The sequence below is a fragment of the Macrobrachium nipponense genome, chromosome 6, assembly GCF_015104395.2.
Source record: "Macrobrachium nipponense isolate FS-2020 chromosome 6, ASM1510439v2, whole genome shotgun sequence".
NCBI lineage: Eukaryota > Metazoa > Arthropoda > Malacostraca > Decapoda > Palaemonidae > Macrobrachium > Macrobrachium nipponense.
In genome coordinates, this window is record NC_061108.1 from 15,269,280 (window position 1) to 15,288,676 (window position 19,397).

Consider the following 19,397-nt stretch of genomic DNA (forward strand, 5'->3'; position numbering starts at 1 on the left):
CTACATTTCAAATGCATTTGTTCTGAAAAACAGATAACATTTTATATCAATATCACTTAATGTAAATGAGCTTAAAAAAAGCATTGCAGAATATAGCTCATAAATGCATTAATAATTTACATTTTTAAAATAGGGTTTCTGAAAAAAAAAAAGATAAAGAGATGCCTGAAAGCATGATTGGGTTTACTAGAATACTGTTCTCCAGTGTGGATGTCTGCTTCTGCCAGAGATTAATCTCTTAGATAAAATGAAAAATTTTCTAAGACAATTTGTATTTTTCATAGCTATAAACCTGAGGTCTTAACAATAGGATAATTTCTAGCACCTAGCTGGATCCAGTTAAAACGCAGATGAAAGCAAGGAATCTTGCGAGATCTGGCAACACGTGCATTTATCAGGTGAAGAGTGGTCAAAGACCACACACCTATGCCACCACGTCAGTCTTTCCCAACTCAGGATGTCTTAACAAACAGAGGGGCGGCTAGAGGTTGGTTGGTTTGTGTTTTTATGGTGTTTTTATGTTGCACGGAACCAGTAGTTATTCAGCAACGGGACCAACAGCTTTATGTGACTTCCGAACCACGTCGAGAGTGAACTTCTATCACCAGAAATTCACATCTCTCACTCCTCAATGGAATGGCCGAGAATCGAACCCACGACCACCGATGTGAGAAGCAAACACCAAACCAACCACGCCACTGAGGCGCTAGAGGTGGGCAGTATAATGTTAAGACCTCAAGTTTGTAGCTATGAAAAATACAAATTGCCTTGGAAAATTTGTCATTTGTTCATACGCGAACAAACCTTCGGTCTTAACAATAGGATAGACTCATACTTGGAGGGAGGTACAAGATATCCTAAACTGGCTGGGGGCCTACCCACCAGTCCAGCTCCAGAAGAAATTACTTCTGGAGGGGGACTGAAGCCCATTGAGAAGCTAGATAAATTTATATGTAACCACTCAGACCCTGAGTGACATACAATGATACATGGGAGAATCATTGTATAGGGTGGGAGAATCATTGTATAGGGAACCAAAGAGAAACTTTGACTGTCCAATAGCAAATCAATACACCAGGGTTTGTTACCACTCCCAACTCCTCCTTGCCAAGGAGTGGAGCATATGCTACCAAATAGAGGGTTTGATATTTGTATATTAAGCAACCACACTATCAGTTTGACTACCTTCCTCACCTGTACGAGACCAGTCCAGCGAATGACGTGTCTATTTCTTAACCCGCCCAAAGGAAGGAAAGGTACAAGACAAAGAAGGGGACCAGCCTACTCACTCATTCTCTCATCCACCCAATCATCTTAGGTAATATACAAAAGTGCCTGTTAAGGGCAACTACGAGTTACACAACCTATTGGGCAGCCACCACAGGACCCAGGGAAAACGTGTCCGTAGTTCTGTGGGGAACATCCTTAAGATAGAAAGAGGTGAACGTGGACTGGTGTAACCAAGTACTACAAGCACTCACCACTCTATGTACAGCCAAGTTCTTTTTGAAAGCCAGAGAGGGACCAATACCCTGTAACATCATGCGCTCTAGCCTGCACAGGCGTGGTGGCAGAATCATCAAGAGCCAAGTATGCCTGTCAGATGGATCCCCGTATCCAAAAAGAGATAGTATTCTTAGACACCTCTTTCTTTGTACGTCCTGTGCTCACAAAAAGTCTACAGCAGCCTGGTCTAAGGTGCAGAGACCTTTTAAGATAGCAACGCAGGGCCCGGACAGGGCACAACAAAAGCTCTTGAGCATCACTACCCACAAAGTCATTCAGTGATGAAATGGAAAACTAAGAGAACCTGTCATCTTGCACAGAGGGATTTTGGGTCTTGGCCACAAATTCCGGGACAAATTTGAAGGACACCAACCCCCAACCCCTGGTGTGCTTCACATCATAGCTCAGACCGTGGAGCTCTCCTTCCCTCTTCAAAGATGCCAAGGCCAGAAGGAAAACTGTCTTGAGCGTCAAGTTCCTGTCAGATGAGCGACGCAAAGGCTCATATGGACCCTTAATGAAGCTCTTGAGAACCAGGGAAACATCCCACATCGGAGGCTTGAGCTCCCTAGGAGAACTCGATTGCTCAAACCCCTTAACTAGCAAGGAAAGTTCCCAGGACAAGGAGATGTCGATACCTTTAAGGCATAACACTAAACTCAAGGCTGCCCTGTAGCCTCTAATGGCAGAAATGGACAAACGCTTCTCGTCTCTGAGGAAGGTTAAAAAGTCTGCTACTATTTGCTGAATAGAGGTTCCGAGTGGAGAAAAACCCCTTTTATGACACCAATCACACTAGATCGTCCATTTGCTTTGGTAAACCGCGGAAGTCGACAGAGAACAGCAGGGCAATGTCCAGCAGTCTCCCTGAGACTGCTGGACATATGCCCTGCTGTTCTCTGAGAAAAGCCTCTCGCTCGGAGGAGATACTTGATAGCCTCCAACCATGAAGAGACAGGGATTCTACGGACTGGTGGAACCTTTCCGCATGCAGCTGACACAGGAGATGCCGCCAAGGGGGAATTTCCCTCAGAACCTCTGACAACAACGACAGCAGATCTGGAAACCATTCCACTGGAGGCCACAGGGGGGCTACAAAGTCATCCTGAGACCCTGTGAACACATCAGCCTGTTCAGAACTTGACGGATCAAACAAAATGGAGGGAAGGCATACTTCTCCAGGTTGTCCCAGGGATGTTGGAATGCGTCCTCCGCTAACACTAAAGGATCTGAAACCACTGAGCAGAATATTTCCAGCTTCTTGTTGAACTGAGTCACAAAAAGGTCCAGCATGGGTCTCACCAAAACCTGGAAGTGTTTGTCTGCTACCACTTGATGAAGGGACCACTCTGTGCCTACGATCTGATCCTGACAACTGAGTTTGTCTGCGACCACATTCCGTTTGCCTGGGATATACCTGGCCCAGAGCTCTACCGAATTGCTGACTGCCCACTGGCGAACCTCGGCGGTCAAGGCGTGAAGTTGACGAGAAACCAGGGCCCCCTGCTTGTTTACATAGGCGATCACCGTGGTGTTATCCGACATGAGAACGACAGAATGACCCTCTACCTTCTCCCAAAACTCCTTCAGACCCAGGAAGGCTGCCTTCAACTCCAAGACGTTGATATGTTGTTATTTGCCCTCCAAACTCCAAATACCTGATGCAATGAGGCCGCCTAAATGAGCCCCCCAACCTGTGAGGGAGGCGTCTGAGAACAGAAAGAAGTCCGCTGGAAGAGAACGCAGAGGGACACCCTTCGAAAGATTTCGGTCGTCCAACCATCAACGAAGGTCTTCTTTCACATCCAGAGACAGAGGAACCTTTAACAGGGGTGAGTCCCCCACCAGAGACCAGAATTCCCCCAGTCTCCATTGCAGAGACCGAAGATGAAGACGCCCATGAGGGACCAAGTTCTCCAGGGAAGACATAACTCCCAGTAGAACCTGCCACTGATGAGCTGACTGATGTGGTTCCGACAGGAAGTCGCATGGCACTAATCGCAACTTCTCCAATCTCTGATCTGATGGAAAAACTCTTGCAACTGTTGTATCAATGACCATGCCCAGTTAAAGGATCCTTTGACTGGCTACGAGGTTTGACTTTTCCTGGTTAACTACGATGCCCAGTTCCAGACAGAACCGAAGTAGACGATCCCTATCCTGCAGCAGCTTTTCCCTGGAAACTGCCAAGACCAACCAATTGTCGAGGTATCTCAGCAAATGGATCCCCTAAGCACGGGCCCAACTTCATACGAGAAGACCCTTGTGAACACTTGAGAGGCTGTTGTCAGCCCGAAGCATAGGACTTTGAACTCGAAGAACTTACCCCCGAGAGAGAAGTGAAGGAGCTTCCTTGACGTCAGATGAATAGGGATCTGGAAGTATGCGTCCCTTAAGTCTATCGACAGCATGAAGTCGCCTTCCCTCACATCTGCCAACACTGAACACGGGGTCTCCATCTTCAACCGTGTCTTCGTGATGAAGTGATTCAAGGTAGATAAGTCGGTCACAGGTCTCCAACCTCCCGACACCTTGAGCACCAAGATGCGACTGTAAAACCCTGCAGACGGACACACCACTTCCTCTATCGCATCCTTGTCTAGCATCTTCTGCACTTCCTCCCGAAGATCCAAGAACTTCAGAGAATCTAGAGGATATGCCTTCCTGAGCTGCGGCTTGTCCGACAGAGGAGGAGAGAAGTTGAATGGCAGTAGGTACCCCACCCGAAGGACATTTACCACCCACTTCTCCACCCCATAACTCTGCCATTTGGCCCAATGGCCCACCAAGCAACCCCACCACCCGTGGCGCGGGAGAGGGAAAGATGCCTAACCTACCAACGGCCCCCTTTACCTCTGCACCTTGGGCCCCTTCTTGGCTTAAAGGAACGAGAGTGAAAGGGAAGTTGGTCCTCTGATCTAGGCTGAGACAAAGGAGGCCTAATTATTGAATACAATAGCTGTTTCAATGATATTTAATTTATATAGAATCTTCTCAATTCTTCTTATTATCTTTTACTCGTCAGCATGTAGCTGGTGTATTAAGTTTCCTAAGGACATGTAAAGATTTTCATTTGTCTTGGGTTTATTCCTCTAACATGTCAACAGCGCACAGGCAGTCACCTATGAGATATAGAGTAAAGTGAATTTAGATACATTTTACAAGTATTTATAGCATGCAAGGTCATGTACAATTGGTGGGCGGGTCAGTGAGCAGGGATTTTAATTGGTCGTTTGATGGTAACGAAATCTTCCCCAAGGCGATGAGATCTGCGTGATCTGGCTGGAGTTATTAGCATATTAGCATGGGTTGGGTGTTGGTTAGGGTACCCAACTCTTGGGCGGCAGGTACTGCTGCAGGCTGTCCAGATGACACATCTTCCGCTCGTTCAATTCAGTTGAAAAAAACTGCTAAAAGCTTGAAAGCAAACCAAGAAATAACAATAAGAAGGGCAGACAAAGCTGCTGCCCTAGTGCTCATCAAGACCTCTGAATATCACGAGATACTGGACCAAATACTGACTGATCAATCCAAATTCAGAAAAATCAACAAGAACCCCATCGAAGACATCCAACGAGACATTAATAGGACGGTCAAAAGAATCCATGCCGCTGGGAATGCTCCCAGGCTTCCCCTTGCCCAGGGTGACTTTAATCCAGGGTATATTTACGGCACCGTAAAAACCCACAAGCCTGGTAATCCTCTCCGCCCTATTATAAGCCAAATCCCAACCCCAACTTACAAAATTGCAAAGAGACTCAATGAACTCCTCACGCCATATATCCCTGACAGGTATTGTCTAAAGTCGTCTACTGACTTTTTACGTGAACTCCGAGACTCTCCATCTACAGGTATCATCGCCTCTCTTGACGTCGAGAGCCTCTTCACGAACGTTCCAGTCAACAAGACAATTGAACACATCCTCGATAGAGTATATAGATGTGAGGAAGCACAGGCTTTGAACATCCCTGAGGAAGCCCTAAAAGCCCTTCTTGAAATATGCACCAAGAAAGCACCATTCACAACCCACAGAGGACATTTTTATTGCCAGATTGACGGCGTGGCAATGGGATCCCCATTAGGGGTTCTATTTGCCAACTTCTAGATGAGTGTCGTCGAAGAAAGGGTTTTCAATAAGATCCCCTGCCCTCCCCAACACTACCGCTACATAGACGACACCTTCATAAGAGTTGACAGAGAAGAGGACCTTGAAACTTTAAAGAAAGACTTTCGAAGAATGCTCTGTCTTCCACTTCACGTGTGAACGCAGCGTTGACGGTGCCCTCCCCTTCCTGGACGTTCGGGTACAGCAGACCCCTACGGGATACACCACCACATTTTACAAAAAACCCACAAACCCGGGTCTATGCCTTAATGGGTCCAGCGAGTGCCCAGACAGGTATAAAAGATCAGTGGTAGATGCCTTCGTTTGCCGCGCCCTTACACACTGTTCCACATGGAGAGAAACCACCAGGGAGATCGAAAGGTCTACACAAGTCCTCATCAACAATAACTTTTCAAATCACATGGTCGAACGCCAAACGAGGGACACCATAAATAAATGGCACCAGGAAAGAACGATCGAAACTAACGACCAAAGTGGAGCTATAAAAATATTTTATAAAAATTATATGCACCACAAATATTTGGAAGACGAAAAGGCTATAAGGAAAATAATCAATGAAAATGTCTACCCCACTACAGAAAATGATAAAATTAGCCTCATAATTTATTACAAAAACATGAAAACTAGCCAGCTGTTTCTTAAAAACAACCTGGTGCCCCCAGAAACGTCTTTGAAGAGAAGGAGTGTCATCTATGAATTCACATGCTCGGTGGATGGATGCCACCATTTTTATATCAGGATGACCACCACCAGACTCTCCAAGCGTCTCTCCTGCCACCTTCAAGAAGGGGCCATTTTCATTCACTAAAGGGAAAAACATAACAGGATACCAGAAAGAGCTGAACTTATAACGAACATAGAAATTATTGACCATGCACCAGACTGGAAACGCCTACGTTATCTTGAGGCATTACACATACGTATTAGAGAAATAACCGACTATCAACACAGTAAAAGAAACAGAATTTCTTCCTACCATCATAAGAAGAAATATCATAAGAAACCAACAGACTTCGTATACCGCCACGAGAGAGAGAGAGAGAGAGAGAGAGAAAGCAGAAGATATGTCATCTGGACAGCCTGCAGCAGTACCTGCCGCCCAAGAGGTGGGTACCCCAACCAACACCCAACCCACGCTAATAACTCCGGCCAGACCACGCAGATCTCATCTCCTCAGAGAGAGATTTCATTACCATCCAACAACCAATTAAAATCCCTGCTCACCGACCCGCCCACTGATTGTACACGACCTTGCATGCTATAAATATTTGTAAAACGTATCTTAATTCACTTTACTGTATACTCTCATAGGTGACTGCCTGTGCGCTGTCGACACGTTAGAGGAATAAACCTAAGACAAATGAAAATCTTTACATATCCTTAGGAAACTTAATACACCAGCTACATGCTGACGAGAAAAAGATAAGAAAAAGAATTGAGAAGATTCTGTACAAATAAGGGAAAAGTTCCAGGTATGGGAGACCGAGAACCAACCCGCCATGAGGCAGAACAATGCCGCCATGCTTCCGACCGGGAACCTGTATTTATACCTAAAAAACGGCAAACACAGGCTCGAGGAAGGAACGAACTAAATAGGAACCTTTTGGAATACTTAACTTAGCCGCTGCGATAGCCGAACGTTCCATGGTGGCGAAAAATACGCGAAGAAAGCACAAAAAACAAGAGCAAAAGAAACGCGTGTGTCTCTTGGCCTGCTAACATAAAGGATGGCCACCAGAGGCGCGGCAGTCACCTTGGCATGGGTTGTAGTAGTAGTAGTTGCTGCCCCGTTCTGTGGGTCGGCTCTCTCCTTGAGGGATTTTGTTGTGGGAAATTTCTAAATGACAAGAAGTTCGTGGTAGTGGTCTCACTCGCCCTAGTGTTCATACCGACGCCCTTCTTTTATTTGGGTGAGCGAGTCAGTTATACTGACCTCTTCTTTATTTTGTTTATTTTCTGGTATTTGTTAGATCAATTACCTAAGAAATAATGAACTAAAGGTTTATTTCGCTGGGCAACACGAACCAATCGCCCAGAAATAGATTTTTCCTACGCCAAAATGACAATTTGTCCAAAATTGCATTTTTCCTAACTATACAAACCTGAGGTCCTTTTACAATAGGAAGGTACTAGCGGCAGCTGGATAGGTTTCGTAAGCTTTCGAACAAGGGTTCGGTAGTTAAACTGCTTGTCCAACAGGCGCGCGCGCGCGCGACTGGGAGGTAAACAAATCACTTTTGCTTTTGGCCCAAGCAAAAACTGCAGAGTGAGGGGTGGCATGAGGTGGGACTATGTGTAAAAGGACCTCAGGTTTGTATAGTTAGGAAAAATGCAATTTTGGACAAATTGTCATTTGTTCCGACACGGCATACAAACCTTCGGTCCTTTTACAATAGGAAGACTCACTTCTTGGTGGGAGGAATCTGAGTCTTTTGTGAACAGACTGGTGTTCGCCCAACCTTGCAATGCCTGCCCGCTGGTCGTAAGAGCGCAGGAGATCCAAGCCTCGTCCGATTGATCGGGGTGTGCACCGCAGGATCAATGGTCAGACCTCTGGACCAAGTACTAAGAGAGAGGCAAGCGTATCTCTTCGTACAGCAAACAAGAACAAGTTCCTATTTGCAAGAGGCAAACATAAAGTTATGGTTTGTCTCTTGTTGGCATCCACTTCCCCCCCTTTGTTAGGAAGGAAGTGGTGGAATATTCGCTCCCATCCCTAGTGAAAGGGATAGGATGGGGCTCTGTCGAGTAGCTCACCGGCATCTCGTCCTTATCCAGCAAGGTGATGACCGTATCCCTCTACCCACAGGTAAAGGGGGAGAAAAAGATAGGAAGAGAAGCCAGTCACTCTCTCATTCACTTATCTATTCTTACAGTCACACCAGGACTCGATGCTGTTCAGCCTGCTAGGGTCTGGTTAGCTACACAACGTGTTGAGCAGCCCACCACGGGTCCCCCCAAGGAAAACGATCCAAGGACCTGTGGGCAATATCCAAAAGGTAGAAGGAGGTGCCAGTGGTCTGGTTGTACCAGACCCCTGCCTTCAGTACCTGCGCCACGGAGAAGTTCTTGTTGTAACTCGGAGGGGAGTGTACTTCTAGGTCATCTTGGTGCTGACGAAGAGTCTTCAACACTCAGCCTGGGATGTCGAGTTTCTTCAGGAAAGCGCGGTCGCGCTTTCACAGGACAAAGCAGCATCTCCTTCGCATCGAAGGCGGTGAAGCCGCCATTAGGGAGGGGATTGTGAAGGACTCTAACCGATCGTCAGGAACCAAGGGTTCTGAGTCTTCGCTACGAAGTCGGTACGAAATCGAGCGTCACGAATCCCCATCCCCTGGATGCTTGACTTCGCAGGAAAAGTCATGCAATTACCTCAGAGGAAAAGAAGGGAATGGTCGTATGACCTATCCCTCTTCTCGACTTCGGTGATGTCCTGTACCCATACTGGTCTATTCGTCTGCAGCGAAGTGTCTCACATTCTCCTATCCCCATGCAGTGAAGTTCTTCTCGGTAGTGGATAGGACACCTACACTCAATGGTGGGTGTCGATGGTATGGGTACTGTGACAAGCCGTTAGGACGAAGAAAAGACTTATGGAACAACCAAACTAAGTCCACAGCGAAGTTCGTAACAGACTTGGGCGCTCTGACAGCTGCCGACTGACTGCGTTCGGTAGGAGGCAAGTTGTCCAAGCACCCGAGCAAGATCCCACGTGACCTTCCCGCCTTAAAAGGGTTATGCCAAGAGACTAAACAAATAATTTGTTCGTCACCGATGCCAGAAGGCGAGGTGATGATTCTCTTAAGGCATGTGCCCAACAGGCGAAAGTCAATTGCCTTCTAGAGACCGAGGTCCCTGATGGCAAGATATCTCATAGTATAGTTGATTCTCAGCTAAGGAGAAACAACACTATGTGTCGTTGAAGACGAAGGTGTACAGAAAAAGCAACCTACGTCTTCACGGCTGAACCGAGAGAAGGATTCTCAAGATTCTGAACCTGTGCTACAAAGACTGAGAACGCTAACCGCTATTCATTGCTGTCCGGTGAGGATCGTAGTGCAATAAAAGCGGAGCGCTTTTCAGTAATGAAGACAGGGAAATACTGCCTGAAGAACTGCTTCTCATGGGCTGAACATTTGGAAGTAGAGCTGTCAGGTCGGAGAGTAGGCGATGTCTTCTGACATATCTGTTAATTCGGGGCGAGCAATGAATAATTGCACACCTACGAATAAGAGATATTTTGAAGACAAACTCGGATGTCTGCAAAAATCATTCGCATTATCGCTGTGCGATGCAGCGGAAGACTAGTACAGACTTCTGTTACCATGCGGTAACAGAAAGATTGAGAGAGTCCAAGAGATATCTCTGTTGAAAATTCTCGCAATGTCGAAGGCGATGAAATCGAGCAGCTCACAGCAGTAGATGGTCCTTCATTATTGCGAGAATCCCCGTTAATCAGAGACCTAAGTCCATGATTGTTGGGCAGAGATACGGTTCGGTAGTCAATCAAACCAGGGGAGAGAGAGACGTAACGACCGTGCATCTCCGAGACCTAGCTGATACTGAGCTGCTATCAGGCAGTTCAATACGCAGTAGCTCTCGGTGACTCGTCATCCTGAGTTGCCAGGTAATCCATTATTCCACGAAGGAATGCGTTCGGCTAGAACCATCGAGCATAAAGAATACGCTCGAGCAATTATATTTAACCGAAACGGATTCGGTAAATACAAAAAGCTGATTTGGTGTTGTCGTGACAATACCAAGTATCTAAAATCGAAACTGATAACTGCTGGGAGGTTGCAGGCAACCCCGAGTTGCAGTTCAATTAAGATACAATTCGTCTTGGTCACAAACCGTAGAGTTAACTACGGTATGCGCCTATCCCCCGGACAATTCAACTGTTAAAAGAATCATGTCGCGAGGGTAATATACGTAGTATTTTGTAGGTTTCCTGCTACCAACGACCTCCATCCTAAATTCTTTTCCTCTCGAGGAATGAGAATAAGGATTGGAGATCGACCGCCTTCGTTCTCTAGTCAAGAGAGTGAAGGAGAAGTCTTTCCCAAAGGAAAGCTTCAATGGTGAACAGAATACCGAAGACGATAGTTCAAGCCAAACTGGAAGTTCCCGTCCGTTCTTCTCTATTCCAGGTTAATCGGCCTACTGTGAGATTACTCTTCTTTCAGCAGCAGTCTTCTTCCAAATGCTAGAAATTACAGGAATTCGAGCATAAGCGAGGTTCCCGATTATCGTGTAACAATTATCGGGGATTCTCGCTCACTTTGGACCGTGGTCTCGCCTAAGTGTTTGGAGATCGTAAAAAACTCGAACACTCTGAGTGCGCTAGAAATTCCGTAGAATTCTAAGCACTCTGCGAAACCCCCCACCGAATTCGTCAAACGATATCGGCTGGTGGTCCTCTCGATTCCCGTAGAAATCGAGAAAGGGGCAGGATCCCTCCTCAACGACCGGGGCTTACGTCAGGTAGGACCCGAAGGTCCCCCCGGTAGCGCAGCCCCTAACGTGGGATCTTACAGAGAAATCTCTGTAGGATCCCTCCCCTTTCCCTCATAGCCGTAAGGAGAGAGGGAATGGGGGAGGAATTGGATACTGGCTCGCCTTCCCAGCGGAACTAGCAGTTGGAGAAGAAAAGGAGCAGCCATCGCCTTACGGCGATGGCCTCTCAGAGCCTGGGAAAACGTATCGTCAGGAGAAAACGTTTTCCCGAGGAGGGTTACGAACTCATACTGTAGGTAAGGGTCTGCCGCCACTGTGAACGTCGTCTGGGTGGGGCTGATCGACACCTGACAGGAGAGAGCCGATACCGTCCTCCGACTCATTCCAGTCCTCGTCGAGGTCGAAACCTCTCAGGAGGATCGAAGGGGTATTCAAATACGGTGTCCGAAGACACGTAGAAACGCCTCTGTCGCAGTATGAAGGAGGTGAAGTAGCTTGTTCGACGGCCAGAACTGAGAGAGCCTTCTTGTCCGGAGACGAGAGACTACCTGGTTCAACACAGTCGACAAGCTCCGATCGCGGCAGACCCACCGTCGATTTTGGGTTCCCTCTCGGGCTCCAAAACGACTCGAGCCGAGACGTGGCTCTGCTGGTGGGAGCGGCGATCCTTCCCCGAGGTCGTTGTGCTGACGAATCAGCGCCATAACCTCGGCAAAGTTCCTCTGGATCTCGGAAGTCACAGCATCTTGCAGAGTGGGACCGTTAAGCCCTTCGAACAAGAGCATATTCCGAGAACCTTCCTCCTAAGAAGGGGGAACAGCGACAGCCCTCTCGGTCTTCTCCATCCACTTGCGCATACGTCCTGGCCGGTCCAAGAACCGTGCCTGGCACGTAGGGCGTCGTGGTGGGATCATGAGGGGCGCACCCCTCACGATCACTCCTCAATACCTCGCTCCTCCCGGTGTAACCCGAGGAGGTTGAAGGTACGGGAGAGGCAGACCTGACGCTCCCTCCTCGCTCGCTGGCAGAACCAGCAGGCTTGGAGGGCTGCAGGCGATCGTCAACCCGCGGTGGCGATCGAGCTGCAGGCCTGGTCGAACCGTCTCGCTGTGGAGAACGGCTGGACTGAGCAAAGCGGCCCCGATCTCGAGTGTCAGAAGAGCTGGTGCGGTGGTTGCCGTACCCGATCGCTCTCTGTGAGAGCGACGGTCAGGCGACCTGCAGGCTCCACTGTCACAGTGAGACGGTGCTTGTCCTCACGGCACGTCACGTCGCTGGTTCCAGCCGTGGCTGGCACCGGCGAACGGGGGGACCTCTTCCCAGCCTCAGCCGTGGCCGGTCGTGGACCGTCACGTCCCCGGGTAGCCAGCTGGTCGCCGCGAGAGCGAGAGCTGGTCTGGCGAGAGTCGCGTGAGCGGCTGTCACCAGTCTTCCGCCCCGTGCCGTGAACCTGACGCTGAGCGAGCTCAGAGGTCTGGTTCCTGGCTGCACGGTCGCTGGTAGGCGACCGTACACTCGGTACCTCCCGCGAACGAGAGGCCGAGACGGAACCCTGATGCAGTGGCAGAACCACTGACACCAGGCGAAGAAGTACCGGTGTTAGCCGGTACCCCTCTGGTCCCCGTAGTCTTCTTCCTTGCGGAAGAAGAGACGGGCCCCGCTCCCGAAGGAGCAGGAGGACCAGCGGAAGGAACCCTCCCGTCCCACCGAGGTGAGACGGGTCCCGAGAAGCTCCCGAGGGAGACTTCTTAGGAGGGAGGAGGCAACCTTCCTCTTCCTCGCTGTGAAGCCTTAGAAGTCGAAGGGGAAGAGCGGCAGCCGACGACGATGAAGAAGATGAAGACGACGACGACGACACCTTCCTCCTCTTCTTCGTCAGCTTCCTCAGGACAGACGTAAGATCTGCCATCCAGGGAGGAGCCGGGGCTGCTGTAGCCGAAGCCACAGGGCCCGGACGCACCTGTACAGACAGACCATAGTCTGGGGTAGTACCACCACGAACAGGGACGACGTCAGCAGGTATGGGCATCTCAGGAACAGCAGGCACAGCCAGCACAGCATCGGTAGGGACAGCCAGCGCAGCAACGGCAGGGACAGCCAGCGCAGCAACGGCAGGGACAGCCAGCGCAGCAACTGCATGGACAGTCAGCCCAGAATCGGCAGGTACGGCAGGCAGCACCGGAAACACAGGAAGTGGAGCAGCAGCCAGCAACATCCTGGTACCGGCGGCAGGTCCAGGGGCGAGCTCTAGGGCAGCGGAAGTGTGGTCGCGGCAGCGCGGCAACCACGAGCGGCGGCGGCACTTCACAGCGGCTGTAGGCAAGACTGTTACCACGTGAGGCGAGTACACCAGGTGAGGAGGGACGTCGTCACCTGGAGCGTGGTTACCACTCCATGGGTGACCGCAGTAGGCCCAGACATAGAACCGCAGCCCCTGGACACTAGCACGCCCTGCAAATGGAAGGACGCCCATACCTCACCAAGGTCCACCCTCGTGGCAGTAGCACCTGCGGAAATAACAGTAGTAGCGATTAGTGGGGGGGAAGTCCCCTCGCGCGGGGGGGGTGAGCCCTACACCGAACGAGTGGAAGACCCCGAATACAATTGTACATCGGGCACCGAGCGCCCTCCCCTGCGCTCGACGGATCGGGCGAGGAGAAGAACGCAGATAACCTCCCCCCCCAAGGGGAAGGGCCATCTGTGGGAGCTGAGCGGGGGGGGGTTCTCGTTCCCCACCCCCGCACAGCACCCATGTACCCAACAATAATAATAAGAGCCCGAATGCAATCGTGCCCTCGGCCCGAATGCAAGGGCATAAGGATCAATTCCCTGACTGAGCGGAACTTGAACCAAATAAATATTGATGCAATCAATAATAAAAGGAATAAAATGAAAAAGAATCTTGCATTACGATTCACTTCACAATGAATAAGGGCTCGGATCGAGCGCATTTGCGCCCTCGGTACCGAGCGCAAGGGTAAAAGGATCCATTCCCGATTATGAACGGAAACCTTGATCCATAATGAATTGATGCAATCAAAATATATATGAAAATGAAAAAGAATACTGCGCTTGCGATTTCACTTCATACAAATAAAAAGGGGAAGGATCAATTCCCGGGAAATAGCGGAAACATTGATCCAAGTAAATGATGCAATCTCAATAAAATATGAAAATGAAAAAGAACTGCACTTGCGATTTCACTTCATTCAAATAAAAAGGGGAAAGGATCAATTTCCGGGTAAGATCGGAAACTGATCCAAAATGAGTATTGCTACAATCAAAATAAATATATGAAAATGAAAAAGAATACTGTTACTGCGATTCACTTCCATACAGAATAAGTTTTCGTGCCGAGCGCATTCGCTCAGCAACGAGCATGCAGGTCAAAAAAAAATATAAATGAAAAGGGCACTTACTTACGATTTTCATCTACACATTTCCAACCAAAATATATACGAGGATCATTTCAGGGGAAAATGAATTCCCGCACTTACGCCCTTCAGACCCGGCACTCGGGTAATCGAAGGGCGTGGAGAAACCAAGATCCTTTAATTCGCAATTGAATTCAATGGAAATAAATATGAAATGATTGTACTTACAATTCAGTTTCACTAGATAAATAGAAAAAGAAAAACACAACCATGCGAAAGCAACGACGATGAAGCGGGCAGAGAGCGACGATATAAGTCTACACGCCAGCAGGCCGAAAGCAAAAGTGATTTGTTTACCTCCCAGTCGCGCGCGCGCGCCTGTCGGACAAGCAGTTAACTACCGAACCCCTTGTTCGAAAGCTTACGACCTATCCAGCTGCCGCTAGTACCTTCCTATTGTAAAAGGACCGAAGGTTTGTATGCCGTGTCGGAACAAATCCTTTTTTTAAACTTTACCATATTAAGAAAAGGCAAATAAGAGAAAATGAATGACTAATAATCATAAGAAGCAGCAGAGAAATGGATTACTCTTGATATCTAGAACATTCTACTAAGTAACTGTTTACCAGTTCACAACATGGAACACCATGTACACATCAAAATATCCAGTAAAAAATCATAGCAAATAACAAACAGTAGTGATACTCAAAATGGCCAAATGTGATAAAGTGCAGGACAGAATGATAAAATCAGCAATAAATGTGGAACGCTAGGCTAGACAGCTCACTTAAACTTTCTCTAGCAGATTGTTTTTGTATAATAAAAGTACAATATATGTCAACACATATAATGCTATCTTCCTTCTGGCTTAATCATTATTTTTGGACAGTATGGGTACCAGAGTTAAGTATAGAATATAAAGATCTATATAAAAAAATACTCATAGTAGCATGAGTCTTGAAATGGTGAAACAAATCCACATTTAAGCATATATACATATATGTATTTAAAAATAAATCTGTACAGCAAGCTTTCAGGAAACTGTTAAAATAGTTTCCCAAAAGTTTCCTGTACAGATTTATTCTTAAATATATGAATACACATGCACAACTATGGATTTGATTCTCCATCAAGAGTAATGTTACAAAGTTCATGAGTGAAATCCAATTTTATTTTTAATATTTGAGGTTTAGCAGTTCTAAAGTTCCATCTTTATAATTTCATAGGGGAGCACAAAACTGACTAAGTGAATGAATGATTATTATCCAACCAACTAATGACTTGTATTTTCTGAAGCAGTTGCATTAAGAATTCTGTCTCTGAAGTTTGATTCCTTACTGAAGGAGTAAAATCTTGTGAACATGCATGCTGAGGCTTGCAAAAACAAATAAATTACTAAATAGTACCAGTCAGAAGCAAAGAAATGTAATATTAATCCTGAGCAGCAATCAAACTGATTAACTCCTAGAATTGCATTAGAAGCAAAAAAAATAATTTTAAATGAAAAACTTACTTGAATCTTCCTGAATAACTTTTGCAAGATCTTCTTGTCTGCCTTTTACTTTTTCAGGAGATTCATCAATGACTAACACTATGTGATGATTTTCTCCAACCACATTAACCTGAAATTTAATGCAACATTAATTGCCCAGCAAGTTCCCAGCATCACAATACATATGTTATTTATAAAAAATGTCATCATCTAGATTCATATTATTTATACTGAATACATCATTTAAAGGATTTTCCCATATGTTGGTGATAATTGAAGATATGAAAAAATTCAATGGACAAAATATTACAGAAAAGGAGAAACAAGTACAACTCAAATTTTGTCTAAAAATCTCTCTAAGAGAGTCAGTGAGCTCAGAACATGAAACAAATACTACCTCTTAAATTTCTTAACACCACTGAATGTAAGGTCTACTTCTGGAACATGAAATACATGTCACTAAAGACTTACAGTAACTGAGGCTGAGGTAGTGAGTGAGACAGAAGAGCTGTTGTGAGGGCTATCCTTGGCTATAACAGTCAAATTGAATGGAAGCAGCTCTGAGGGTACTCCCGATAGTTCCCGATCTGTTTTGATGCGACCGGTAGAATCAATTCGAAAATAGCGTCCACGATTACTCTCTGGAACCAGTTCATAGTGAATCGTGTTACTGAAAGAGTCCTTGTCCTCTGCCTGTGAAAAGCCAACTTATATTAACCTCTCATTTCACAGTTAAGTATTCAGATGCAGGTCAAATTATTCTCAACGCTGAAGAACTTGCCTCCAAAGACTGAATAAATTCTTCCATTATAATCCTCATGACCTTAGGAAAACTTTTAAAAGCAACTTCTAAACCTTTTTTGCACACACCAAACTACACCTTCATCACTAAATTGGTACTAAACCGATTCTTGACTACAATGACAAATTTCACTAAACCTTAATCTAAAAAAACAATTAAGTAAAGAGTTCATACAAAAAAAAGCAATAACATCTTTATAACAAACTTTTCACTAAAATTAAGTAATTCTTTTAATGAAAATGAATGATACAAGAGAGAGTAAACTAACTTATTATCCATAAACATTAAAATGTATGAAAATTATATGCTTTGAAAACATTGCCTTTAAAATATGCAGATGCCATCCATAAGTAATATGAGATGACTATAAGAAATAAAAAAATATTTTAAAACTCCCAAAAATATTAATTTTTTCATAAGTAGAATTGATTCACATATCTCGGTTATAGGTACACTCTTAAAATAAAATACCTAGCCAGAGACAAAAATATATTTCAGTTATTACTATCATACTTCAATTGAAAGCCATATTAGCTGAAATTAATAAGTTTTGACATTTTCATCTGATAACAGATGAGGCACGAAAAGCATCCAAAAGGGTTTACAGCTAGGTTGCTCAGGAAAGATGGGGTAATGATATCTCAGTGAACCATTTGTCTAGATATGAAGACTTGCAATACATAAATGTTAATATGTTTAAGGGTGACGATTCACAGGATTCTGTGACAAAATCTTCTGAAGTGGGTTCTGTCTTTTGACCACCACATGATAACAAATGATGATCATTAAGGAATTCAGTTTGCAGTGACTATAAACTATCAGACATCAGTAATAGAAATATTTTTCTTGTAGTCAGAAAATTATACTTTGCCACCCAGTTTGGCTACTGAATACATGGTCAGTTAACTTGGTTTATAACAGGGGTTAAGTGAAGAATAAACTTCAAGGACTGGCCTACATAATGTGCTAATATCCTATTGCTTCAAGACTAAAAGTCCCACTTTAGGAACAAAGTCAGTCATTGGATAACAGTCATTGATGAACTTTACATGTTTAGAACTTTAGATATTTCGGATATAGCACCAATCCTTTAATGCCTAGTTTCTTTACAAAAAACAAAATGGCCCAGCAGTCTGCCACTCCTCGACTCATAAAAGGTTCTTTTGCATAAAAAGGGAAAACTCACCTTGAACCTTATTACTTGTGTATTAACAGGAGAATCCTCAGATATAAAGGCAAAATATCCATGAGTACGATTATTGTATGGGGAATCAGCAAATATTTCTGGCTTGTTGTCATTTTCATCTGTCACACTGATATCTACCTGTTTAAATGGTAAGATTAAAAATAATTAAATTCAGCATCAACGTACTTCTCTAAGAGACATCTTCTGCAATTCTTTTCAAGCCACTGAAAGATGTACAGTTTCTTATCTTTCAAAGTCCATATCACATGGTGCTTATGTATGTACATATTTCTACAACTTTCTAAGGTTTTCTACATATATTAACCACAATTCTGGGAAGCTGCACTACTTTTATTATTGAAATGTAATATGGTAAACTCAACTAATATACAGAGCTCCCAGCTACCAACAATTTACTGTTGTCATAAGTATAATGCTTACCTTCGCAATTCTATTTGTTATATTTGATGGGGCTGATGGGGACTTTAACAAAACAGTCAAAGAATAGTTGCTTCTGGACTCATAATCAAGAGGCGTTTTAAGCTTTATAGCACAATGCCTCTCAGCAGTGACATCCATTTCAAATATTCCTGTAAAATATTTAATCTACATTAATAAACTACTCAACATTATAAAATTTTTAAATATAGTACAGAACTTGGCAATCAACTGATACCATTTTTCACATCACTTGCAAATGCATTGTGTACATAACACACATTTGCAGTCCTCTCATATCTTGGACATTTCATTCCAAAGTCAAAGGAAAGATATGATAATCTACTGGATATCAAAAAGGGCCCTTTTGATTCTGACAGCTTTCCATGTTCAAATATCAAGTTACATAGGTAGTACTATGATTTCTAACATGACAACTGCTTACCTAAGGAACTTGAGGAACTCAGTCCTCAAACTCTGCAATTCAGCTTTTAATAATCTCCTTTGGGGAGAAGGTGAAGATAGTTTGCTTATTTTGTAAGCATTTCAGGTCTTGCCTTTGTAGACTTCTAGGAGACTACTCAGTGATAGTATATATGTCATGTCTCTTTACCCTATGATTTGAGAACCTCTTATGTGGACCTGTTTGAAATGTCATTTAAAATAATTACACTCCCCATACCCAGCAGCATGAAAGGTTCATGCCATTATGAACTACTGAAATGACTTGGAATATTTCACTGTTTCTAGGTTTAGTCTCATGACATCCATGTTAGATAAGGGGGTAATAAATCTCAATACCTACCCACTGTTCCAATCAGAACTTCATCCCCCAAAAAACAAACCTCAAGTCTCTAGGGCTTTCTCATTTTGGCTTAATTTCTTTTGGCAGCCTTATATCAACCTATTTTACCTAAAACTTGAGACCCTGCAAACATTCTGCCTTCAAAAAGAAGGGCTTTTATGACATAGCTGCAAGATACCCGCTCCAACCCTAACAATCCCTGTAATCTTAA

The 19,397-nt window shown here is 45.2% G+C and overlaps 1 protein-coding gene across 1 annotated transcript in view; it reads right to left on the reverse strand.

Annotated features, from left to right (window-relative positions):
* LOC135216930 (cadherin-99C-like) overlaps window positions 1–19,397 on the reverse strand; it is a 175,642-nt gene that overhangs the window by 18,548 nt on the left and 137,697 nt on the right. The window contains exons 23-26 of the mRNA XM_064252476.1: window positions 18,385–18,533; window positions 17,944–18,081; window positions 16,427–16,648; window positions 15,977–16,085 (exon numbers count right to left, since the gene is read on the reverse strand). Coding sequence (XP_064108546.1) covers window positions 15,977–16,085; window positions 16,427–16,648; window positions 17,944–18,081; window positions 18,385–18,533 — 618 coding nt within the window. The remainder of the gene's footprint in view (window positions 1–15,976; window positions 16,086–16,426; window positions 16,649–17,943; window positions 18,082–18,384; window positions 18,534–19,397) is intronic.